Source organism: Acinonyx jubatus, chromosome C1, assembly GCF_027475565.1.
Source record: "Acinonyx jubatus isolate Ajub_Pintada_27869175 chromosome C1, VMU_Ajub_asm_v1.0, whole genome shotgun sequence".
Classification (NCBI taxonomy): domain Eukaryota; kingdom Metazoa; phylum Chordata; class Mammalia; order Carnivora; family Felidae; genus Acinonyx; species Acinonyx jubatus.
The window spans coordinates 180,051,353-180,072,530 of NC_069381.1; the positions used below are offsets into that span (position 1 = coordinate 180,051,353).

General features: G+C 38.3%; 1 protein-coding gene across 1 annotated transcript in view; it reads right to left on the minus strand.

The window, feature by feature from the left end:
• CC1H2orf66 (chromosome C1 C2orf66 homolog) overlaps positions 1-21,178 on the minus strand; it is a 39,479-nt gene that overhangs the window by 14,953 nt on the left and 3,348 nt on the right. The window contains exon 2 of the mRNA XM_027054119.2: positions 10,066-10,218. Within this exon, the coding sequence (XP_026909920.1) occupies positions 10,066-10,068 (3 nt within the window). The 5' untranslated portion in view covers positions 10,069-10,218. The remainder of the gene's footprint in view (positions 1-10,065; positions 10,219-21,178) is intronic.

Consider the following 21,178-nt stretch of genomic DNA (forward strand, 5'->3'; position numbering starts at 1 on the left):
ATATTCTGGAGATGGCTTCTTTCCTTAAACCACACGAACCAACTTCTACCACGTTCAAACTTACTATTCAGCTTCTTCAACTCTCTCAGCCTTCATAAAATTGTAGACAGTAAGGACCCTGCTCTGGGTCAGGCTTTGGCTTAAGGGAATGTGGTTGGTTTGGTCTTCTATCCAGACCACTCAAACTTTCTCCATATTAGCAATAAGGCTGTTTTGCTTTCTTATCATTTGTGTGTTCAGCGGAGTAGTACTTTTAATTTCCTTCAAGAACTTCTCCTTTTCTTTATAACTTGGCCAACTGGAACATATCTTAACCTAGCTTATGGCTTTCAATATGCCATCTTCACGTAGCTTAATCATTTCTAGCTTTAGATTTAAAGTGAGAGATATGTGACCCTTCCATTTGAACACAAACGGCCATTGTAGATTGTTAATTGGCCTAATTTCAATATAGTTGTGTCTCAGGGAATAAGGAAGACTGAGAAGAAGGAGATAGGAGAATAGCCAGTTAGTGGAACAGTCAGAATACACACATTTATTGAGTTCACTCTCTCATGTGGGTGCAGTTCGTGGTATACCAAAACAATTACAATAGGAACATCAAAGGTCACTGATCACAGATCACCATAACAAATATAATAATAATAAAAAAGTTTGAAATATTGTGAGAATTACCAAAATGTGACTCAGAGACACAAAGTGAACAAATGTGTTGGGAAAATGGCACTGATAGACTTGGTAGATGCAGGGTTGCCACAAACCTACAATCTGTAAAAAAACAAAGTATCTGTGGAGTGTCATAAAGTGAAGCACAGCACAATGAACTATGCCTGTAGAGTTTTTCAATAGAGAAATGGGCTAAAGGTAACATACACATACTATCATCTTATTCACAAGGGCTGAAGTTTTCCAGGGGAGCCTAGGTGGCTCAGTTGGTTGAGTGTCTGACTCTTGATTTCAGCTCAGGTCAGGATCTCACATTTCATAAGTTTGAGCCCTGCATCAGGCTCTGCACTGACAGTGCAGAGTCTGCTTGGGATTCTCTCTCTTTTCCCTCTCTCTCTGCCCCTACACTACTTGCTCTGTCTCTCAAAATAAACAAATAACTTTAAAAATTTTTAAATAAATAAATAAACTTTAAAAAAAAGAAGACTGGAGCCTTCCTGATTGTTTAAATAAATTATAGGAGTGCTTGGGTGGTTCATTCGGTTAAACGACCAACTTTGGCTCAGGTCCTGATCTCGTGGCTCTTGAGTTTGACCCCTGCATTGGGCTCTGTGCTGATAGCTCAGAGCCTGGAGCCTGCTTCAGCATCTGTGTTTCCCTCTCCTTCTGCCATTCTCCAACTCACATACTGTCTCTCTCTCTCTCTCACTCTCAAAAATAGACATTAAAAAAATTATACATTTAAATAAAACTAGTGTTTTTTACCAACAATGAAGCTACAGGAAGAGAAACCAACGAATCGATCCCATTTACAATTGCATCAAAAACCATAACATACCTAGGAATAAATCTAACCAAAGAGGTGAAAAATATATACCCTGAAAACTGTAGAAAGCTTATGAAAGAAATTGAAGAAGACACAAAAAAATGGAAAAAGATTCCATGCTCCTGGGTAGGAATAACAAATATTGTTAAAATGTTGATACTACCCAAAACAATCTACATATTCAATGCAATCCCTATCAAAGTAACACCAGCATTCTTCACAGAGCTAGAACAAATAATCCTAAAATTTTTATGGAACCAGAAAAGACACTGACTAGCCAAAGCAATCTTGAAAAAGAAAACCAAAGCAGGAGACATCACAATCCCAGACTTCAAGCTATACTACAAAGCTGTAATCATCAAGACAGTATGGCACTGGCACAAGGACAGACACTCAGATCAATGGAACAGAATAGAGAACCCAGAAATGGACCCACAAACGTATGGCCAACTAATCTTGGACAAAGCAGGAAAGAATATCCAATGGAATAAAGACAGTCTCTTCAGCAAGTGGTGCTGGGAAAACTGGACAGCGACATGCAGAAGAATGAGCCTGGACCGCTTTCTTACACCATACACAAAAATAAACTCAAAATGGATGAAAGACCTCAATGTAAGACAGGAAACCATCAAAATCCTCGAGGAGAAAGCAGGCAAAAACCTCTTTGATCTTGGCCGCAGCAACTTCTTACTCAACACGTCTCTGGAGGCAAGGGAAACAAAAGCAAAAATGAACTACTGGGACCTCATCAAAATGAAAAGCTTCTGCACAGCGAAGGAAACAATCAGCAAAACTAAAAGGCAACCGACAGAATGGGAGAAGATATTTGCAAACGACATATCAGATAAAGGGTTAGTATCCAAAATCTATAAAGAACTTATCAAACTCAACACCCAAAAAGCAAATAATCCAGTGAAGAAATGGGTAAAAGACATGAATAGACACTTCTCCAAGAAAGACATCCAGATAGCCAACCGACACATGAAAACATGCTCAACTTCACTCATCATCAGGGAAATACAAATCAAAACCACAACGAGATACCACCTTATGCCTGTCAGAACGGCTAACATTAACAACTCAGGCAACAACAGACGTTGGCGAGGATGCGGAGAAAGGGGATCTCTTTTGCATTGTTGGTGGGAATGCAAGCTGGTGCAGCCACTCTGGAAAATAGTATGGAGCTTCCTCAAAGAACTAAAAATAGAACTACCCTATGCCCCAGCAATTGCACTACTAGGTATTTATCCAAGGGATACAGGTGTGCTGTTTCGAAGGGACACATGCACCCCCATGTTTATAGCAGCACTATCAACAATAGCCAAAGTATGGAAAGAGCCCAAACGTCCATCGATGGATGAATGGATAAAGAAGATGTGGTATATATTCACAATGAAGTATTACTCGGCAACCAAAAAGAATGAAATCTTGCCATTTGCAACTACGTGGATGGAACTGGAGGGTATTATGCTAAGTGAAATCAGTCAGGCAGAGAAAGACAAATGTCATATGACTTCACTCATATGAGGACTTTAGGAGACAAAACAGATGAACATAAGGGAAGGGAAACAAAAATAATATAACAACAGGGAGGGGGACAAAACATAGAGACTCATAAATATGGAGAACAAATTGAGGGTTGCTGGAGGGGTTGTGGGAGGGGGGATGGGCTAAATGGGTAAGGGTCACTAAGGAATCTACTCCTGAAATCATTGTTGCACTATATGCTAACTAATTTGGATGTAAATTAAAAAAAAAAAAATTAAAAGAAAAGAAAAAAAAGAGCCCATCAGAAAAACCCTAGTATTTTTAATTCTTTTAATTGTTTATTAATTTTAAATTTGTTTTATTTTTATAGCTATTCAAAGTTTATTTACTTTGAGAGAGAGCATGGGCAGGGAAGGGGCAGAGAGAGAGGGAGAGAGAGAATCCCAAGGAGACTCGGGGCTGTTGGCGCCGAGCCTGATGGGGGGCTCAATCTCATGAAGCATGTCATCATGACCTGAGCTGAAATCAAGAGTTGGATGCTTAACCGACTGAGCCACCCAGGTGCTCCTAAATCTCTGCTTTAAGAGCAGAATGTATTATTGATTAAGCTAATGATGACATTTTCTCCAGAATGTATTAGGATAGCACTAAGTAGATATTTTGCAAGTATTTGTTCAATGAATTCAGTTGGGAGAGGAGAAAAAACCCTGGGTAGTTTAAAGAAGAAAAAAGACCTTCCTCTGTTTGTAACATGTTACTGCTGTTTTTACTTCTTCTTCTTCCTTTTTTTTTTTTTTCCAATAAGCTATTTATTTATTTTGAGAGAGAGAGAGAGAAAGAGAGAGTTAGAGAGAGGGAGGTTAGGTTCCCAAACTATTAGTTTCAGGTCTAAGTGATCCCATTTGGACTCGTCAATAAACAGGGCATTTATAAAAGTTGGCAGTTGGAATATTCTAGGCAAAAGACTCTTCCACACCCAGAGGCATCTGAATGCAGACCTTTACTGGCATTTCCCTATTAGAAATTGAGGAGAAAATAGCGTACTCAGCACAGGGCTACACACATAAAAGAAATCCAATAAACATGTGCTGAATAAATTGTAAACTTAGATTATAAATTCAACGTGACGGGAAGGGTAAGGAAAGGATGCTAAACAAAGAGGATATTGTAGGAGGCACGGGAGGTTTTAAGATGATCTCTGTTGGACTATACAACCCTTTCAAGTCCTTCTGGTCTCTAATAGGTAGAAAAAGACAGAGCTGACATAGCTCTTTAGCTGTATAATGAACAGGGACAAGAATTTAATCTCCTTTTTCTTTTCCCCACTCTGAATCAGGGAAAGGGAAAATTATTGTCTATTGACTGCTTCCTCACTAATGATGAGAACTTCAAAGATAGTGAAAAGGTTGCTCATGTGATTAATACAGTAAACCAGGCAGCTTCTGCTCATAGCAATCATGACTATTTTTTCTGGCAGTGGGCAGATTTCAGTTTGAAGGAAGACCAAAGAGAAGAGGGGAGAAGGAGCACAGGCCTCTTGCCAGACACAGAACAGAAGCGAAGAAGCGTGCTCAGGGGAGCCACGGTGCCCATGCTGTATGGGACAAGAAAGCCTCACGTCTCATCCTGGAGGCCTGTGAGACCGTTTCCAGATCCTGTGAGACCTTGGAGAGGTGTGGGAAGGCCCAGAAACCAATGAAATTGGACTCCTTCCCTCCTCCATTCAGATAGGGGTGACAAAATTAGTTTTAAAAAATCCGTGACATTCTCCACACTCCAACACCTCCACAATACGATTAACCCTTTGTCTCGTTCTGGCATTAGTGACATTGTATAAATTATCTCTGATTCTATCAAGTTGACCTTCAGAATTCTCTAGTCATTCACCATGCAGAAATCTCTTTAATTCTTTGCTATGCTCTGCTTTGTTTTTAAATGCTTTTAGAATGTCAAAGGGGTGGGGTGTCTGGGTGTCTCAGTCAGTTAAGCATCTGACTTCGGCTCAGGTCATGATCTCGCAGTTGGTGAGTTCGAGCCCTGTGTCAGGCTCTCTGCTGACAGCTCAGAGCCTGGAGCCTGCTTCAGATTCTGTGTCTCCCTCTCTCTCTGCCCCTCCCCTGCTTGCACTCTGCTTGTCTCTCTCTTTCTCAAAGATTAAAAAAAATGTTAAACGCATATGTTTAAGAAGACAAAAAATCTTCCTCTGTTTGAAATAAGTTACAGTTGTTTTTACTTCCTTTTTTTTTTTTTTAAGTTTATTTATTTTGAGAGAGCGCAAGAGCACAAGTATGTCAGCACAGAGCCCAGCTCGGGGCTCAAACTTGCAAACAATGAGATATGACCTGAGCTGAAATCAAGAGCCAGACGCTTAACGAACAGCCACCTAGGCACCCCTGCTTTTATCTCTGAAAGACCAGAGTATGAGCCAATTCTAGGAGCCTGGATCAATACAGGAAGGGGACAAAGGCCAAGTGGGGTGGCAATCCTTCCTTAAGAGCATTGCTCTTGCTGCCTGGCCTCAGGAACTCTGCTTTCATCAGGTGTTTCTTGTCACCTGCTGGGGCTTCAGCAGCAGCCTTCCCTTCTGCCATGGTCCCTCCTCTGGCCATCTTCCTCCCTGGCACCAGCCTTCCTGAGAAACAAATGCTAGTCACAAAGGGCCAGCCAGCACATACTTTTCAATCCTACCCTAAGTTCAAGCTACTTCTCCTTTAACTAAGATGAAGGAATGGAGGAAACAAAAGGTAAAAATCATGATAATGATGCTTGATCTGAAGCCAACTTGGAGAAACAGCAGGAAAGCAGATATCTAGATTCACACAGTGCCTGCGACATAAACCAAATTCTCTCAATCTGGATTTCCCTGTCATTCCAGGCCAGTATCTCCAAGGTCATAATAAAGGAGTAAAGGAATTTTCCTAAAATATAGAAAGCTAAACAATTCCTTAGGACTTTGCAAATAGCTTTTCTGTAGTCAGTCTGCTTTTGCAGCAGAGAGTCTGAAGTTGCTGGCAGTATCTTTGGCTTTGCAACTGACCCTGGAGCAGAGGCAACAGAAAAACAAGGTCACACTGATAAGTAAAAGCTTACAAGATCACAGCCACCTTTAGTGGCTTCTTGATGCTCATAAGATAAACTCTAAGCTCTTGACCATTATGCAAAGGCCCTCAATATATCCCAATCCTACCATTCCAGCCATGTGATCTTTCCAGGGAACATCATCCATAATTCTATTTCAGTGCCTTTGAACTTGGCTTTTGGTTCTGCTTGGAATGCCTTCTCTAAGCCTTGCATACCCTCAGAACTTATTCCTGACCTTCAAGATTCACCTCAAATGTTACTTCTTCTCAGAAAAAGAAACCACTTAGTCACTTCAACAGCTCTTACTTTGTTGAATTAGAATGACTAGATTTGCTTCCACATGTTTTACTGTTCCCAAGGCTAAGCTCCTTGAAGGAGGCACCAAGTCTTTTTTATCATAGCTTCTTCAGTCTTTATCACTGGCATAATGCCTGATATACAGTAGGCAAACATATCACAGATATTTATGGAATTAATAATTCTTTAGGTAAAACTGAAGCTTAGCTTATTATAATGTTCTTTTGAAATTTAAGCTTTGTTACATTTCTATTTGTATTGTTAATCTAAAGATTTATAACTTGTCATATTTTAATGAAAAGGGAAGAGATAACTATAGCTGACCAATAGATATTTATTGATTTGACTTGAATACTCAAAGGACCAGTAAAGTATAACTTAATATTCAACCTACCTGTTGCAAAAAAAAAAAAAAAAAAAGAAAAAAGGAAATATTGTTCTGGAGTTGAGACCACAATCCAAGGATGCATGCAACCACCAGAAGCTCAAAGAAAGTAACTGATTCTTCCCTACAGTCTCCAGAGGAAGACTCCTCCGGAGGTGGAGGGCCTCCTCCAGGGCCTCCAGAGGTGTGGCCCTGTCCACACCTTGATTTTGGCTCACTGATACTGATTTCAGACTTCTTGCCTCCAGAACTGTGACAGCATAAATTTTTGTTGGTTTAGGCTACCTACGTCTAGCAGTCTGTGGCAGTAGCCACGGGAAAACTAATACAAGAGGTGTTAGGATGTCGGGCCAATCATGAAGGAGGAAGACCCAATAACTCACTATAACTGTGTTAGCTTCTCCTGAATACATTGAACATGGATAGACATAGAAGCTGGATCTAAATTCTTTATTCCCTTTTGAGAAAGGTGGAGCTTCTTGTCATCCAATTCACAATACAAAATAGATTTGGATTGAAAGGTCTATTAGGAACCTGAGTTTTATGTGAATAAAACTAGATGTTGTGGGTTGTTGTTGTTGTTGTTGTTGTTGTTTTTTGATACAGAAGGAATGAAAATAAGGATCCATCTTAGACCATTAAATTAGATAAGACCCCATCCATGAGTCACATGATTTTGTAATGGACCACATATTTTAACCCATTAATAAAATTAGGTAAGTATTTGGAAGAAAAGCCATTCTTAAAATATTACCTAAATTTCCAGGCATATATTTCACATGATAAAGAGAGTAGTTTCAGAGAAGGGAAAAATAGAGGACAATTTAGATGAGCATATCTTTGGATGTTTTGGGGCATAATGGGCAAATGATTCTCTTCTTGGTGCTATTCATCAATTGTGAGCTCTGAAATAGAACCAGTGAACTGTTGTTCTATTTTTTAAAAATCAACAAACTCTCTTCCCTCCAAAAAAAACCCCAAACAGCTCCCCACCCCCCAAATGTTTAGTTCCTAGTATTCTGGGAGCTTTTTATTAGTACTCTAGATGCATAAGATATCATCCAGTTATTTTAAGCAAAATTGAATAGCAAAACTTTTCCTCCTCCCTTCAAATGTGCATTCATTGGGTAAGTCTGGCCCTGAGATAATCTACCCGAAATCTTGGCATCAGAGATGATTTCACCTTAATCCTCCCACAATAATGTGCTCCCAAGTGGCAGTGAGGACATTCTAAGTTTCTGCTAAAATATTTCCTGATGACTTTAAAAAAAAATTCCACTTGTAAAAATTGGGTTATTTGAGGTTCTATGATAGAGTTACATAAGTATTTTACATATTCTGAGAACAATCCCATTATCAGAAGTATGTTTCTCTGTCTGTGGTTTGCCTGTATATTTTTTTTTTTCTGCTTTTTTTTTAAAGTTTATTTTTATTTATTTTGAGAGAGAGATAGAGAGCGAGCAGGGAGGGGAGGGACAGAGAGAGAGGGAGACACAATCCTAAGCAGGCTCCACACTGTCAGCACAGAGCCTGATACGGGGTTTGAACTCACCAACCGTGAGACCATGACCCAAGCCGAAATCAAGAGTCAGACACTTAACTGACTGAATCATCCAGGTGGTTCAGTATATTTTCTTAATGATATCTTTTGATGAGAAGACTTTAATTGTGATGAAGTATAATTTGCCAAATTTTAAATCATGTTGCTTTCTTTACTGTCTAAGCACCTTTGCTTTCTATCATGTCACAAATTATTCTTATATTTTCTTCTAGAAGCTTTTAAGTTTAGTTTTTACATTTATATTTATGATTCACCTCAGATTACTTTTGTGTGTGATGTGAGGAAGGATCCACGTTTATTTTTTCCTCCCAGGTGACTGTCCATTTATTCTAGCACTATATGTTGAAAATCGACTCTTTCCCCCCATTAGTGTTTTGGCACCTTCGCCAAAATCAATTGACAATAAAAATGTTCTGTTCCACTGTTGTATTTATCCTCTCCCCGACACCAAACTGCCTTGATTTGTGTAGATTTACAGTAAGTCTTGAAATCAAGTAGTGTGATTCTTTTTTAAAATTGTGGTGACTATTCAAAATTGTTTTTCCGTATAAATTTTAGAATCAGCTTGTAGATTAAAAAAAAAAGCCTGCTGGTATTTTGATTGAGACTGCATTTAATCTACACATCATTTTGGAGGAAAATGACATCTTAAAAATAGCGAGTCTTCCAATCATTGAATACTATATTTCTCTTTATATTAGTGTTTTAAATTTTTCTCTAAGCAATATTTTGTAGCTGTTGGTGTGGAGGTCTCATACATATTTTAATTTATTCCTCTGTATCTTATTTTTGTGATATATAAATGGCATTTTATTAAAATTATTTTATAATTGCTTGATCCTTTTTTTTTAAGATTTTATTTTTTTTAAGTAATCTCTACACCCAACATGGGGCTTGAACTCACAACTCTGAGATCAAGAGTCACATGCTCTATTGACTGAGCCAGCCAAGTATCCCCAATGCTTTTAATGTATACAAATTTTTTTTTGTATGTTGATTGACCTTGTATTCTGTGGTCTTGCTATATTAAATTATTAGTCTTAATAGTCCATTTGTACATTCCTGAGAACTTTTTATATAGTGCTGGATTTGATTTGCTAGCATTTTGTTGAGGATGCTCACATCCATGTTAAAAAGGAATGCTGGTCAGTAATTTCTGTGTCATGCTTTGCTTTTAGGCTACAGTTGCCTCATAAAATGATTTGGAAAGTGGCATCTTCTCTTTCACTTTCTGCAAGAGCTGTACAACATTGGTGTTACTCAAAGTTCAAGAGAATTGAAAGTTCAATATAATTTACCACTGTAATAATCTAGTCCTGGAGTATTCTTTGTGGGAAGTTTTAATTTCTTTAGTCAGGCTTATTAAGATGCAACTTACATATTATTCTTAATGAACAGTTCCCTGAATTTTAACAAATGCTTATAGTTTTGTAACCATCATCACAATCAAGATTTAGAACATCTCCCTCACTTCCTCAAATTCCCTCAAGCCCTTTTGGAGTCCCTGTAAGTTTTAATTTCTTTAGTCAGGCTTATTAAGATGCAACTTACATATTATTCTTAATGAACAGTTCCCTGAATTTTAACAAATGCTTATAGTTTTGTAACCATCATCACAATCAAGATTTAGAACATCTCCCTCACTTCCTCAAATTCCCTCAAGCCCTTTGGAGTCCCTGTAACCACTCATCTGCTTTGTTTGTAGTTTTCCTTTTTACTGTCATAAAAGTAGAATCATCCAGTATGGGATCTTTCACTTACCATAATGTGTTTGACATTCGTCAATATTATTTCATGTATCAGCTGTTCACTTTCCCGTTTTTTGGGGGGGTGAAGTAATGGTCCATTTTAATGGGTGTGCCACAATTTTTCTACCCATGTCCCAGGTGACAGATAACCTTGCTTGCTTCCCGTCTGGGGAAATTATTAACAAAGCTGGTATAAATATCTACATACAGGTCTTCATATGGACATAGGTTTTCATTTCTTTTGAGCAAATATAGGAATGGTATTTCTGGTTCATATGGTAAATGCATGTTTAACTTTATAAGAAATTGCCAAACTTTGTACAAAATGACATAACATTTTGCATTCCCACCGGCAGTGCGTAAGAATTCTAGCTATTTCAAATCCTCACTAGCACTTGGTATTGCCAGTTTTTGAAACTTTTTATTTTAGGTATTGTAGTTATCATTTGCATTTACTCCATGACTATGTTGAGCATCTTTTCTTTCTTTAATTTTTATTTTTTATTTTATGTATTTTTTTTAGAGAGGGGAGACAGGCAGAGGGAGAGAGAGAGACTCTTAGGCAAGCTCCACACCCAGTGCAAAGCCTGACATGGAGCTAGATTCCACAAATCTTGAGATTATGACCTGAGCCAAAATCAAGAGTTGGACAATTAACCGAATGAGCCACCCAGGTGCCCCATCTTTTCATGTGCTTACTTTGCGATCCATATATCTTCTCTGTGAGGTCTACTTACGTATTTTGCTAATTTTACAAGACCAATGCTCTGACCCCTGAGCGATGCAGTCTTGTATTTTGTTAATTATAAATTGGTTTATTTTCTTATTGCTATACTTCGAGAGTTCCTTATATATTTTGGATGCGAGCTGTTTATCAGGTATGTGTTTGTTTTCTTCGCACTTGGAATTATCTTCTCATTTTCTTAACATGGTATTTTGAAGAACAGAAGTTGTTATTTTTGGTGAAGTCCAATTTATCAAGTTTTTCTTTATGCTTTGGGCTTTTAAAATATTTTTAAATTTCTATTTTAACTTCTCCACTAGCATCTCAGCTGTACCTATTTGGATTATTATTTTAGTGGTTGCTTTTGGGATTATAATGTATAATCTTACACATATGGATAGCCACAGATAATAATCCATTAGAATTAGCTAAGGTAATTGATAAAAGAAAAACTGTTTTCAATTATTTCTATTTTTTTAAAACTAAATTTATTTTTTTAAGTTTTTATTTAAATCCCACTTAATAAACAGTGTTGTATGTTTCAGGTGTACAATATAGTGATTCATCACTTCCATACAACACTCAGTGATCATCACAAGGCCACTCCTTAATCCCCAGCACCTATTTCACCCATCTCCCCACCCAATTCTCCTCTGGTAACTGTCAGTTTTTTTCCAGTTAAGAGTCTGTTTTGTGGTTTGCCTTTTGCGCTCTCTTTTTCCCTTTTGCTCGTTTGTTTTGTTTCTTAAATTCCACATGAGCAAAAAGACAGTGTTTGCCTTTCTCTGGCTGACTTACTTCACATAGCATAATGCACTCTAGCTCCAAACATGTTGCAAATGGCAAGATTTCATTTTCTCATGGCTGAGTAATATTCCATTGTGTATATATACCTAAATAAATTACTCAGAAATAAATTTAAAAAATAACTTCTGAGTTTTTCTAAATATATTAATCTACTAGTGAATATAATATTTAGACCATAATTATTTTTTATTATATTAAACGCCAACATATACAAAGGTAAAGAGAATAGAATAATGCAAACCCATGTTACTTATCACTCAGCTTCAACACTTATCAACACATAGGCAATTTGTTATGAACATAATTGTTTTTTATTAAATTAGGTTTTTGAGGTATCTTGGGTCATTGTTACTATTGTTTATTAAAAAACATTGAGCAGGGGTGCCTGGGTGGCTCAGCCGGTTAAGCGACCGACTTTGGCTCAGGTCATGATCTCACAGTCCGTAAATTCGAGCCCCACATCAGGCTCTGTGCTGACAGCACAGAGCCTGGAGCCTGTTTCAGATTCTGTGTCTCCCTCTCTCTCTGCCCCTCCCCCACTCATGCTCTGTCTCTCTCTGTCTCAGAAATAAACATTAAAAAAAACTTAAAAAAATATTGAGCAAATTTCCACGATGTGAAATATGCATTGCTAAGTGTGGGAATACAAAGAGGTGGCATATGGAACGAGATAAAATTCCTGCCTTCTAGGATCAGACAATCTACTTGGAGAAATACTATGGTGTGGTAGAAAGGGTTTCAGAACCAAATTTAACATGCTCAAAACTGAGCTCTACCATTCCCTGGCAAATTATCTCATCACTCTGCACCTCAATTTCCTCATTCGTTTAGTAATCTTACTTTGCAGCTGTCATAAAAATTAGAAACGATACATATAAAGTTGGGAGCACAGCACCTGACATGTAGACATGTCAAATAAATGTCACTATCAAGAGCTGCACAGAAAAAGCACACAACACCTAATGTGATGACTCTCACAGGGTATGGAACTATGACAGTAAGAGCTGGAAGTAGGGACAAGTAGATTAGTTCTGACTGTAGCAGTTGGTGATTTTTGTGAAGAAAAATTTGACAACAGAGTTGTGGGAAGGTATAAAATTTTTTTAGTGTTTATTTTTGAGAGAGAGAGAGCACGAGCAGGGGAGGGGCAGAGAGAGAGGGAGACACAGAATCCGAAGCAGGCTCCAGGCTCTGTAGCATAGAGCCTGACATGGCGCTTGAACTCATGAATTGTAAAATCATGACCTGAGCCAAAGTCTGGCACTTAACTGACTGAGCCACCCAGGGGCCCCGTGGGAAGGAAGTTCTTAAGCAAAGGCAGAAAAGTAGCAAAAGGCAGCAGATACTTAAAGAAGATACAGTAGCCCACTTTGCTTGTGTGACAGATCCTACTTGTTGCTTCCTTTTATCCCTTTTGCTACGGACTGAATTGTGTTCCCCCGAAATTGATATGTTGAATCCCTAATCTCCAATATGCCAGCACATTGATTTTGGACTTTCCAGCCTCCATAACTGTTGTTTTAGGCACCCAGTCTGTGGTATTCAGTCATCGTAGCCAAACAGACTAACACATCTTTCTTCTTAGACGTATTTGTTTGGGGAGGCAACATAGCCAACTTAAAACTTGTTTCCAGTCTCCCTTATATTCCTTAGTGGCCATGTGATATCATTCTGGCCAGTGAGCTGTAGACAGAAGTCTCTGAGGTAGAAAAGGGATGAGAGAGAGAGAATCTTTTATAAATAAAAGCAGAGCTCCTTTTGTTCTTTTCCCCTCCTTCCTCTTCAAATGGAAATATCATGTAGCCACCATTTTGTCAAGAAAGCCACACATTAAGGATGGAGAACTAATGGGCTACAAGGAGCTTTAGCTCTTGATGACTTCAGGGAGACTTATCCTCAACTTTCTACTTGAAGCAACTGTTTGTCAGATTTTCTGTTTCTTGCAAACTAATCCTAACTCAAACAGTTTGTGTGGGGAGGAGATGGGTGTCTGGAAAATGGTAGAAGGACTGGAAATGTAGATTGGCCAAGTGGCCAAAAGAAGGAGTTTGTACTGTATCTTAAAGAACATAGCAGGAAGAATAAAAGGTTTTACACAAGAGTGATAATACTAATTTGCTGTTTAATAAAAGATGAATGGTAAAATAACATGCAGGTTAGAAGTAAAGTGTGTGAGACAAGGAGAGAGATCATTTATGAACCTGCTGTAAAATGTGGAATGCTGGTAATGACAGTCGGAATGACAGTGGGAGCCACAAAGGAGTGTACCAATATAAGGGTGACCCTAAAGTGGTGGATTGATTAGGGCTTAGTAACTGATTGCACGTGGTAAGCAATGGAGAAATTATTGCACGTAGTAAACAAGAAATCAAAATAAGTGGGTTTTCAATTTGTGTAAATTGGGAAGATTAAACAGAAATTTGGAAACTAAAGAGTTGCTAATTAGGGAGGGAAAGAAGTTGTAAGGCTAAATTTCAACAGTGAGTTGAAACGGATTTGTTTAGTTTAGAGAAGCTAGAGATTGGAGAACTAGGAAGAAATCACTGATCATTTCTCTAGCACCCACTAGGTGTCAGGTACATTTGCCTATTATCTCACTTAGTCCTCATGCCAGGTTTGTAAAATATTACTAGCCATAATTTAGGGATGAATATTTAGTCTCAGGAGGGCTAAATATACTGCCATTGACTCAGAGTTACTTAGATATGGAGTTGAGGGGAAAGTGTCTGATTTGGTGAATCATCCATCAAAAAAATAATGTCAGACTCACAGAGTTAGAGGAAATCTCTAAGGAAAAGTATAGGAAGAGTAACAAAGAAGGCTGGGGAAGGCACTTGGGTGGCTCAAACAGTTCAGTGTCCGATTCTTGGTTTTGGCTTAGGTCATGATCTTAACAGGTGTGAGATTGAGCCCAGAATCAGGTTCCACAGTGGGCACGAAGCCTGCTTGGGATTCTCTCTCCCTCTCTCTCTGACCCCTCCCCTTCACTTGTGCTCTCTTTCTCTCAAAATAAATCAGTAAACTTAAAAAAAGAAACAAAGGTTGGGGTAAGATCATTGGAAACTTTTGTCTCCAAGGCAAGAGGAATCACTAGTAAGGTCAGGAAATTCTGAGTAGGAAGTGAGGATTAATACGCATTGCACATCTTCAGTGGAAAGAACTCTATTTCTTAGATAGACAATCTGCTTTGAATTCTATGATGGGTAAATGGTTTCCTCTGATACTAGATCCTTTCCTGTAATGTGGGGATAATCATCTTCCCTCTAAGGGATTGAAATGAGAAGCTAAATGTGAATGTGTCTGGCATGGATTATGGTACAACAGGTACTCAATGAGTATCTGCTAAAAGGATAAATTATAGGTGACAAAGCAGTCTGTAACAAACCCTACAATACAGTGTGGAATGTTTTTGGTAAAAAAAAAAATCACTTATTTCCTTTACTTTTCCTATAATTTCTTCTCTTTTAAAGTTCAATTACATCATATATTTCTGATTAAGGATTCCAGTTAGTTGTATTCTGGCACCTGAAGAACTTACTGCCTTATAGTCTCACTGGGACAATGGGCTTCTTTCTTTAAAAAGTTAATTTAAGGGGCGCCTGGGTGGCGCAGTCGGTTAAGCGTCCGACTTCAGCCAGGTCACGATCTCGCGGTCTGGGAGTTCGAGCCCCGTGTCAGGCTCTGGGCTGAGGCTCGGAGCCTGGAGCCTGTTTCTGATTCTGTGTCTCCCTCTCTCTCTGCCCCTCCCCCGTTCATGCTCTGTCTCTCTCTGTCCCACAAATAAATAAACGTTGAAAAAAAAAATTAAAAAAAAAAGTTAATTTAAAACCGTATGGTACTGGAACAAGATGAAGAAAGAACAAAATGGCAATTCAAAAAATCCACTCTTCACTCCCTCCCTTGTAGTTATGGTACCTAAGATCTTGTAGATAATGAAAATTAAGATAGGCCGCTGGCTGGCAGCATCTTACATTTTAATTGTTAGTGGTTCTTCGCGTCATGTGAGTCTGGCAAGGTCCTAGGTTAAACGTAACACAAAGAGAAGCTTGCCTACCACATCTAATTCGTTGCTAAGCCCTAAAAAGTCCACCACTTTATGATCATCCTACACTGGTGCACTCTCCTTTCTGGCTACTACCCCAGTTTCGACCACTATTAGTAGCATTCCAAAAGTTTTTAACTTTAATATTTTTTATTATGTAATTTCTACGTCCAACGTGGGGCTTTAGCTCACGACCCCAATATCAAGAGACGGATGCTCTACCCACTGAGCCAGCCAGGTGCCCCACTAGCATTCCAAATTTTATAGTGGCCTCATAAACGATCTCCCTCTCCTTGCCTCATCCATTTCCCTTCTATCCTGCATACTATATTACCATGAATCTTTTTAAAATAAAGATTCTTATAAGCTTCAGTATTAGAAGACCTCCTCAATGCTGGCTCCACCAGTTTCCTTCCTGCCTACTGTACCCAACAGAGCACCACTGGAGGATTATATGTCATGACACTCAAGTTGTCCTACTCAATTCATCTGGACATTAAGTGTGCCTAAAAGTAATGCCAGGAGTGAGTGAGGCATTATTTCCATACCCCGCTAAGACTGTTAGGGCAACAATGCTTCATGAATATTTCCATGTTTCAACATAATTTGGCTTCCTGAGCAAAAGAAACAGACACGCTATAAAGATAATGTCTCCTTTCCCCAGAAATATCTACTCTTCAGTGCTCCATTTCTCCTTGCCTCCTGTTTGGTATAGCCACATGTTTACATTTTATGGGGAGATAAAACCTGAAGCCATTTGTTTACCTTCCAGAATTGTAAAACATTTGGAAGCAAAGACTTTTCTTCTCTCAGGAGGGGAAAGGAGGCAGTGTGTAGCTTATATAAACTTCCAGATTCCTAATTTCAGGGTTCATCTCCCTGGTTCAAAACAAAACAGAACAAAACAAAACAAAACAAAACAAAAAAACCCTTTTGCATGTACAGCGTTAACCTGGCTCTCCTCACATTGCTCTCCTCACATTGCCCTGAAGGAGAAAGAATGGGGCAAGGGGAACCAATGTGTATACTGCTTTAAGTAAGAATAGTCTGTTCCTGATCCAGAAATCTCATTTTTGCTTTCATGAGAACATAAATATAGATATTAAAACTTACCAAAGGCAACCTCAAAGGGTTACGAAATATATTCTAAACTAAGTTTCTCCAAAGGGGGTTGTGCACATTAAGTGGTGTGCAAGACAACCCAGTGGAATGTGAGAGGAAAACCAAATTCATTTTCAGGTTTTTAATCTAACAGATTAATATAGGGACATTTTATACAAGGATTGCTAACAATGGCTTCACAAACTTTATCAGAGCAAATTATAGAAAGTGTGTGGGATATGTGCTGGGAGAAGACAAGGAATTCTACAGCACGGATGAAGGTGACAGGGCACATTACTAGTTGTTTCATTTCTTCATTCACTTCAAGTATTTTATAACATTGCAGTATATGTGAGCCAGTTAAAGGATTCATGGATTATGTTATTAAATACTTATCATGGTATCTGCTTTTAACTATCACAAATAAGGAGCTTAAAAACACTCCTTATAAGAGATTACTACTTACAACAAAAAGTTGAAGATGATACTAGAATGTGAACACAAACCAAGAAAAGAAAATATCAGTGCTAACATTTCTACCCTCTTATCAGGCTTATTAGGAATTAAAAATAGTAAGATTTGACAAAAAGTTACTCCTTTCTACAAAAGACACCATACAGTCAAGACAATCTCGAGAAAGAACAAAGCTGGAGTTATCACATGCCTGGATTTCAAACTATACTATAAAGCTATAGTAATCAAAACAGTATGGTACTGGCACAAAAACAGACATGATAGATTAATGAAGAGAATACAAAGCCCCAAAATAAACCCATGCTTACATGGTTAATCTATGACAAAGAGGGCAAGAACATACGATGGGGAAAACCAGACAGCTCCACGCAAAAGAATGCAATCTGACCACTTTCTTATACCACATACAATAATAAGCTCGAATGAATTGAAGACTTAAATGTGAGATCTGAAACCATAAAATTCCTTGAAGAAAATAGAGTAGTAAACTCTCTGACATCAGTCTTAAAAACATTTTCTTAGATTTGTCTCCTCAGGCAAGGACCACAAAGACAAAAATAAACAAATGGAACTACCTTTTGCACAGTGAAGTAAACTATCAACAAAATGAAAAGGCAACCTACTGAATGGGAGGAGATGCTTGCAAATGACATATTCAATAAGGAGTTAACATCCAAAATATTTAAAGACCTCATACAACTCAGTATCAAAAAACAATCCAACTAAAAAGTGGGAAGTGGACCTGAATAGACATTTTTTCCAAAGAAGACATACAGATTGCCAACAGGTACATAAAGATGGTCAATACCACTAACCATCAGGAAAATGTAAATTAAAACCACAATGAGATATCACCTCATACCTGTCAGACTGGTTATTATCAAAAGACAAGAAGTAAGTATTGGTAAGGATATGGAGTAAATGGAACCTTTCTGCATTTTTGGTGGGAATGCAAATTGGTTCATTCATTATATAAGATAGTATGGAGGTTCCTAAAAAAAATTAAAAATAGAACTGCCATATGATCCAGCAATTCCACTTCTAGATATTAAAAAAAAACCCACTAATTTGAAAAAAAGTATGCACCCCTATGTTCATTACTTACAATAGCCAGGATATGGAAGCAGCCTAAATGTACATTGATAGATGAATGCATAAAGGAGATGTGATATATACACATATGCATATATGAGAATATTACTTAGCCATAAAAAAGAATGGTATCTTGCTATTTGTGACAATATGGATAGAACTGAAGGATATCATGTTAAATAAGTCAGAAAAAGACAAACGCACATACACACAAGGGAATATTACTCAGCCATAAAAAGAATGAAATCTTGCCATTTGTGACAACATGGAAGGACCTAGAGGGCATTATGTTGAATAAAGTAAGTCAGAGAAAGCCAAATACCCTATGATTTCATTTATATATGGAATCTAAAAACAAACACACACACAAAAAAACCCCAAAACCCAAATGAACAAAACAGAAAGAGATTCATATACAGAGAACAAACTGATGGTTGCCAGTGGGGAGAGGGGTGGGAGGATGGCCGAAATAGGTGAAGATCAAGAGATATAACCTTTCTGTTATAAAATAAGACATAAGGATGTAATATACAACACAGTGGATATAGTCAATAATATTGTAAAAAATTTGTATGGTGACAGATGGTAATTAGACTTACTGTGGTGACCATTTCATAATGCACAGAAGTATTAAATCATGACCTTGTACACCTGATAACTAATATCATGTACAACAAAAAATTACTCTTTTCATTTAAAATTATCAAGGTTTAGGAGCACTTGGGTGGCTCAGCTGGTTAAACGTCCAGCTTAGACTCAGGTCATGGTCTTGTAGTTCATGGGTTCGAGCCCTGCATCGGGCTCTTTGTTGAAGTGTGGGGCTTAGAGCCTGCTTCGGATTCTGTCTCCTTCTCTCTCTGCCCCTCCTCCAGCTTGCCCTCTGTCTCTCTCTCTCTCTCTCTCAAAAATAAATTTAAAAAAATTAAAAAATTACTTTAAAATAATCAAGGTTTGAAAAAATCAACTTATATTGACTGTTGCCATGAATATATTTTCTGCCTTGAGATATTAGCTATTGATATTATAAAGCTTTAAGTAGCAATACATTAAAAAATGTCATTCTAAATTTTCTATTTACATATTAGTATAGTAGTATTTTGGCGGGGGAAGTTCAAAAATTTTTAACAATACCAGTGTTTAATCAAAGTTTGGAGATCATTGTCTAAAACAACCACATTTCCTTTTACAGTACTCTGTGGATCTGTAATTTATGACTAATTTTTTTATTAATTCCACTTAAATATTTGTTAGGACAAAGATTTTTTTTAAGTGTTTGTTTATTTTGAGAGCGAGCATGTGTGCAGGAGGGAGGGGCAAAGAGAGGGGGAGAGAGAATTCTGAGCAGGCTCTGCACAGCCCAATGTGGGTCTCAATCTCACCAACTGTGAGATCACAACCCAAGCCAAAATCAAGAGTCCAATGCCCAACCAGCTGAGCCACTCAGGTGCCCCAGTTACAACAAAGATTTTTAAATGCAGTGAATGCTACACATTCCTATTTTAAAATTCAATTAGATAGTATAGTTTCTTTCCTAAAAGGTGTAAACCAAGTTTCTTTCTTTTCAAACGTATGTTTATTTATTTTGAAAGAGAGAGAGAAAGAGAGTGAGCATGTGAGCACAGGAGGGGCAGAAAGAGGAGAGACTGGAGCCTGCTTTGGATTGTCTCCCTCTCTCTGCCCCTCCCCCACTCGCTCTCTCATGAATGAATAAACAAACAAAAAGAACTATGGGGCATCTGGGTGGCTCAGTCTGTTGAATATCTGACTTCAGCTCAGGTCATGGTCTCCCGGCTCATGAGTTCGAGCCCTGCCTCAGGCTCTGTGCAGTCAGCTTGGAGCCTGGAGCATTTTTTGGATTCTGTGTCTCCCTCTTCTCTGCCCCTCCCCTGCTCATATACTATCTCTCTCAAAAATGAACATTGAACTTATTTATTTACATTTATTTATTGTTGAGAGACATAGACAGAGCATGAGCAGGGGAGGAGCAGAGAGAGAAGCAGACAGAATCTGAAGCAGGCTTCAGGCTCTGAGCTGTCAGCAGAGCCAGATGCAGGGCTCGAATCCATGAATCATGAGATCATGACCTGAGCCAAACTCAGACACTTAACCGACTGAACCACCCAGGTGCCCCTGAACTTTTCTTTTTAAATAAAAAAAAGAACTATGGAATCAAATATTACTTAAGTATAGCAATTAGGAAAAAGACTTTTGTTCCTGGATATGCATGCTAGGCAGACTTCTAAAATGGCCCCAAGATTCTCATCTATTAGTGCACCCGTCTTCTATCATCCATGCCCCTTGAGTGTGGATGGAACTTGTTGAGTATGATGGGAATAGGAATATGTTATCTTATGTGGCAAATGGGATTCTGCAGATGTAAGGTTGGCCTCTAGTGAATCAAAAGGGAAATTACCGCAATGGATCTGAGCTACTCACATGAGCCCTCTCCATCTGGGTCTAAAGGTCAGAGAGAAAGTTGAAGACACTCAAAATGTTAAAGTAATTCTACTCATCTTAAAGGCGCAAATTGCCATTTTGTGGAGGGCCACATAGCAGGCAGACTGGGGAGCTCAGAAAACAGCACTCTGTCAACAGCCAGCAAAAAGAGGAACCTTAGCCCTAACAACCTGAATATACCAGATAGGATAACTTGGATAGTCCCAGCTGATACCATGGTTTCAGAAGTTTGATTTTGAGCAGAAAACCCAGGTAGTCTGTACTCAGACTTCTGACCTAGATAATTGTGTGCAAACAGGTGTTGTTGAAAGCCATTAAATTTTTCACTGCTATGCAGCAGTGAAAGGGAGTGAAGATGAAGTGGTTATTCAAAAAAGGGAGAAAAACTAGTGGGAATGATTTATGAAGCTTTCATTTTGTATACTCCAG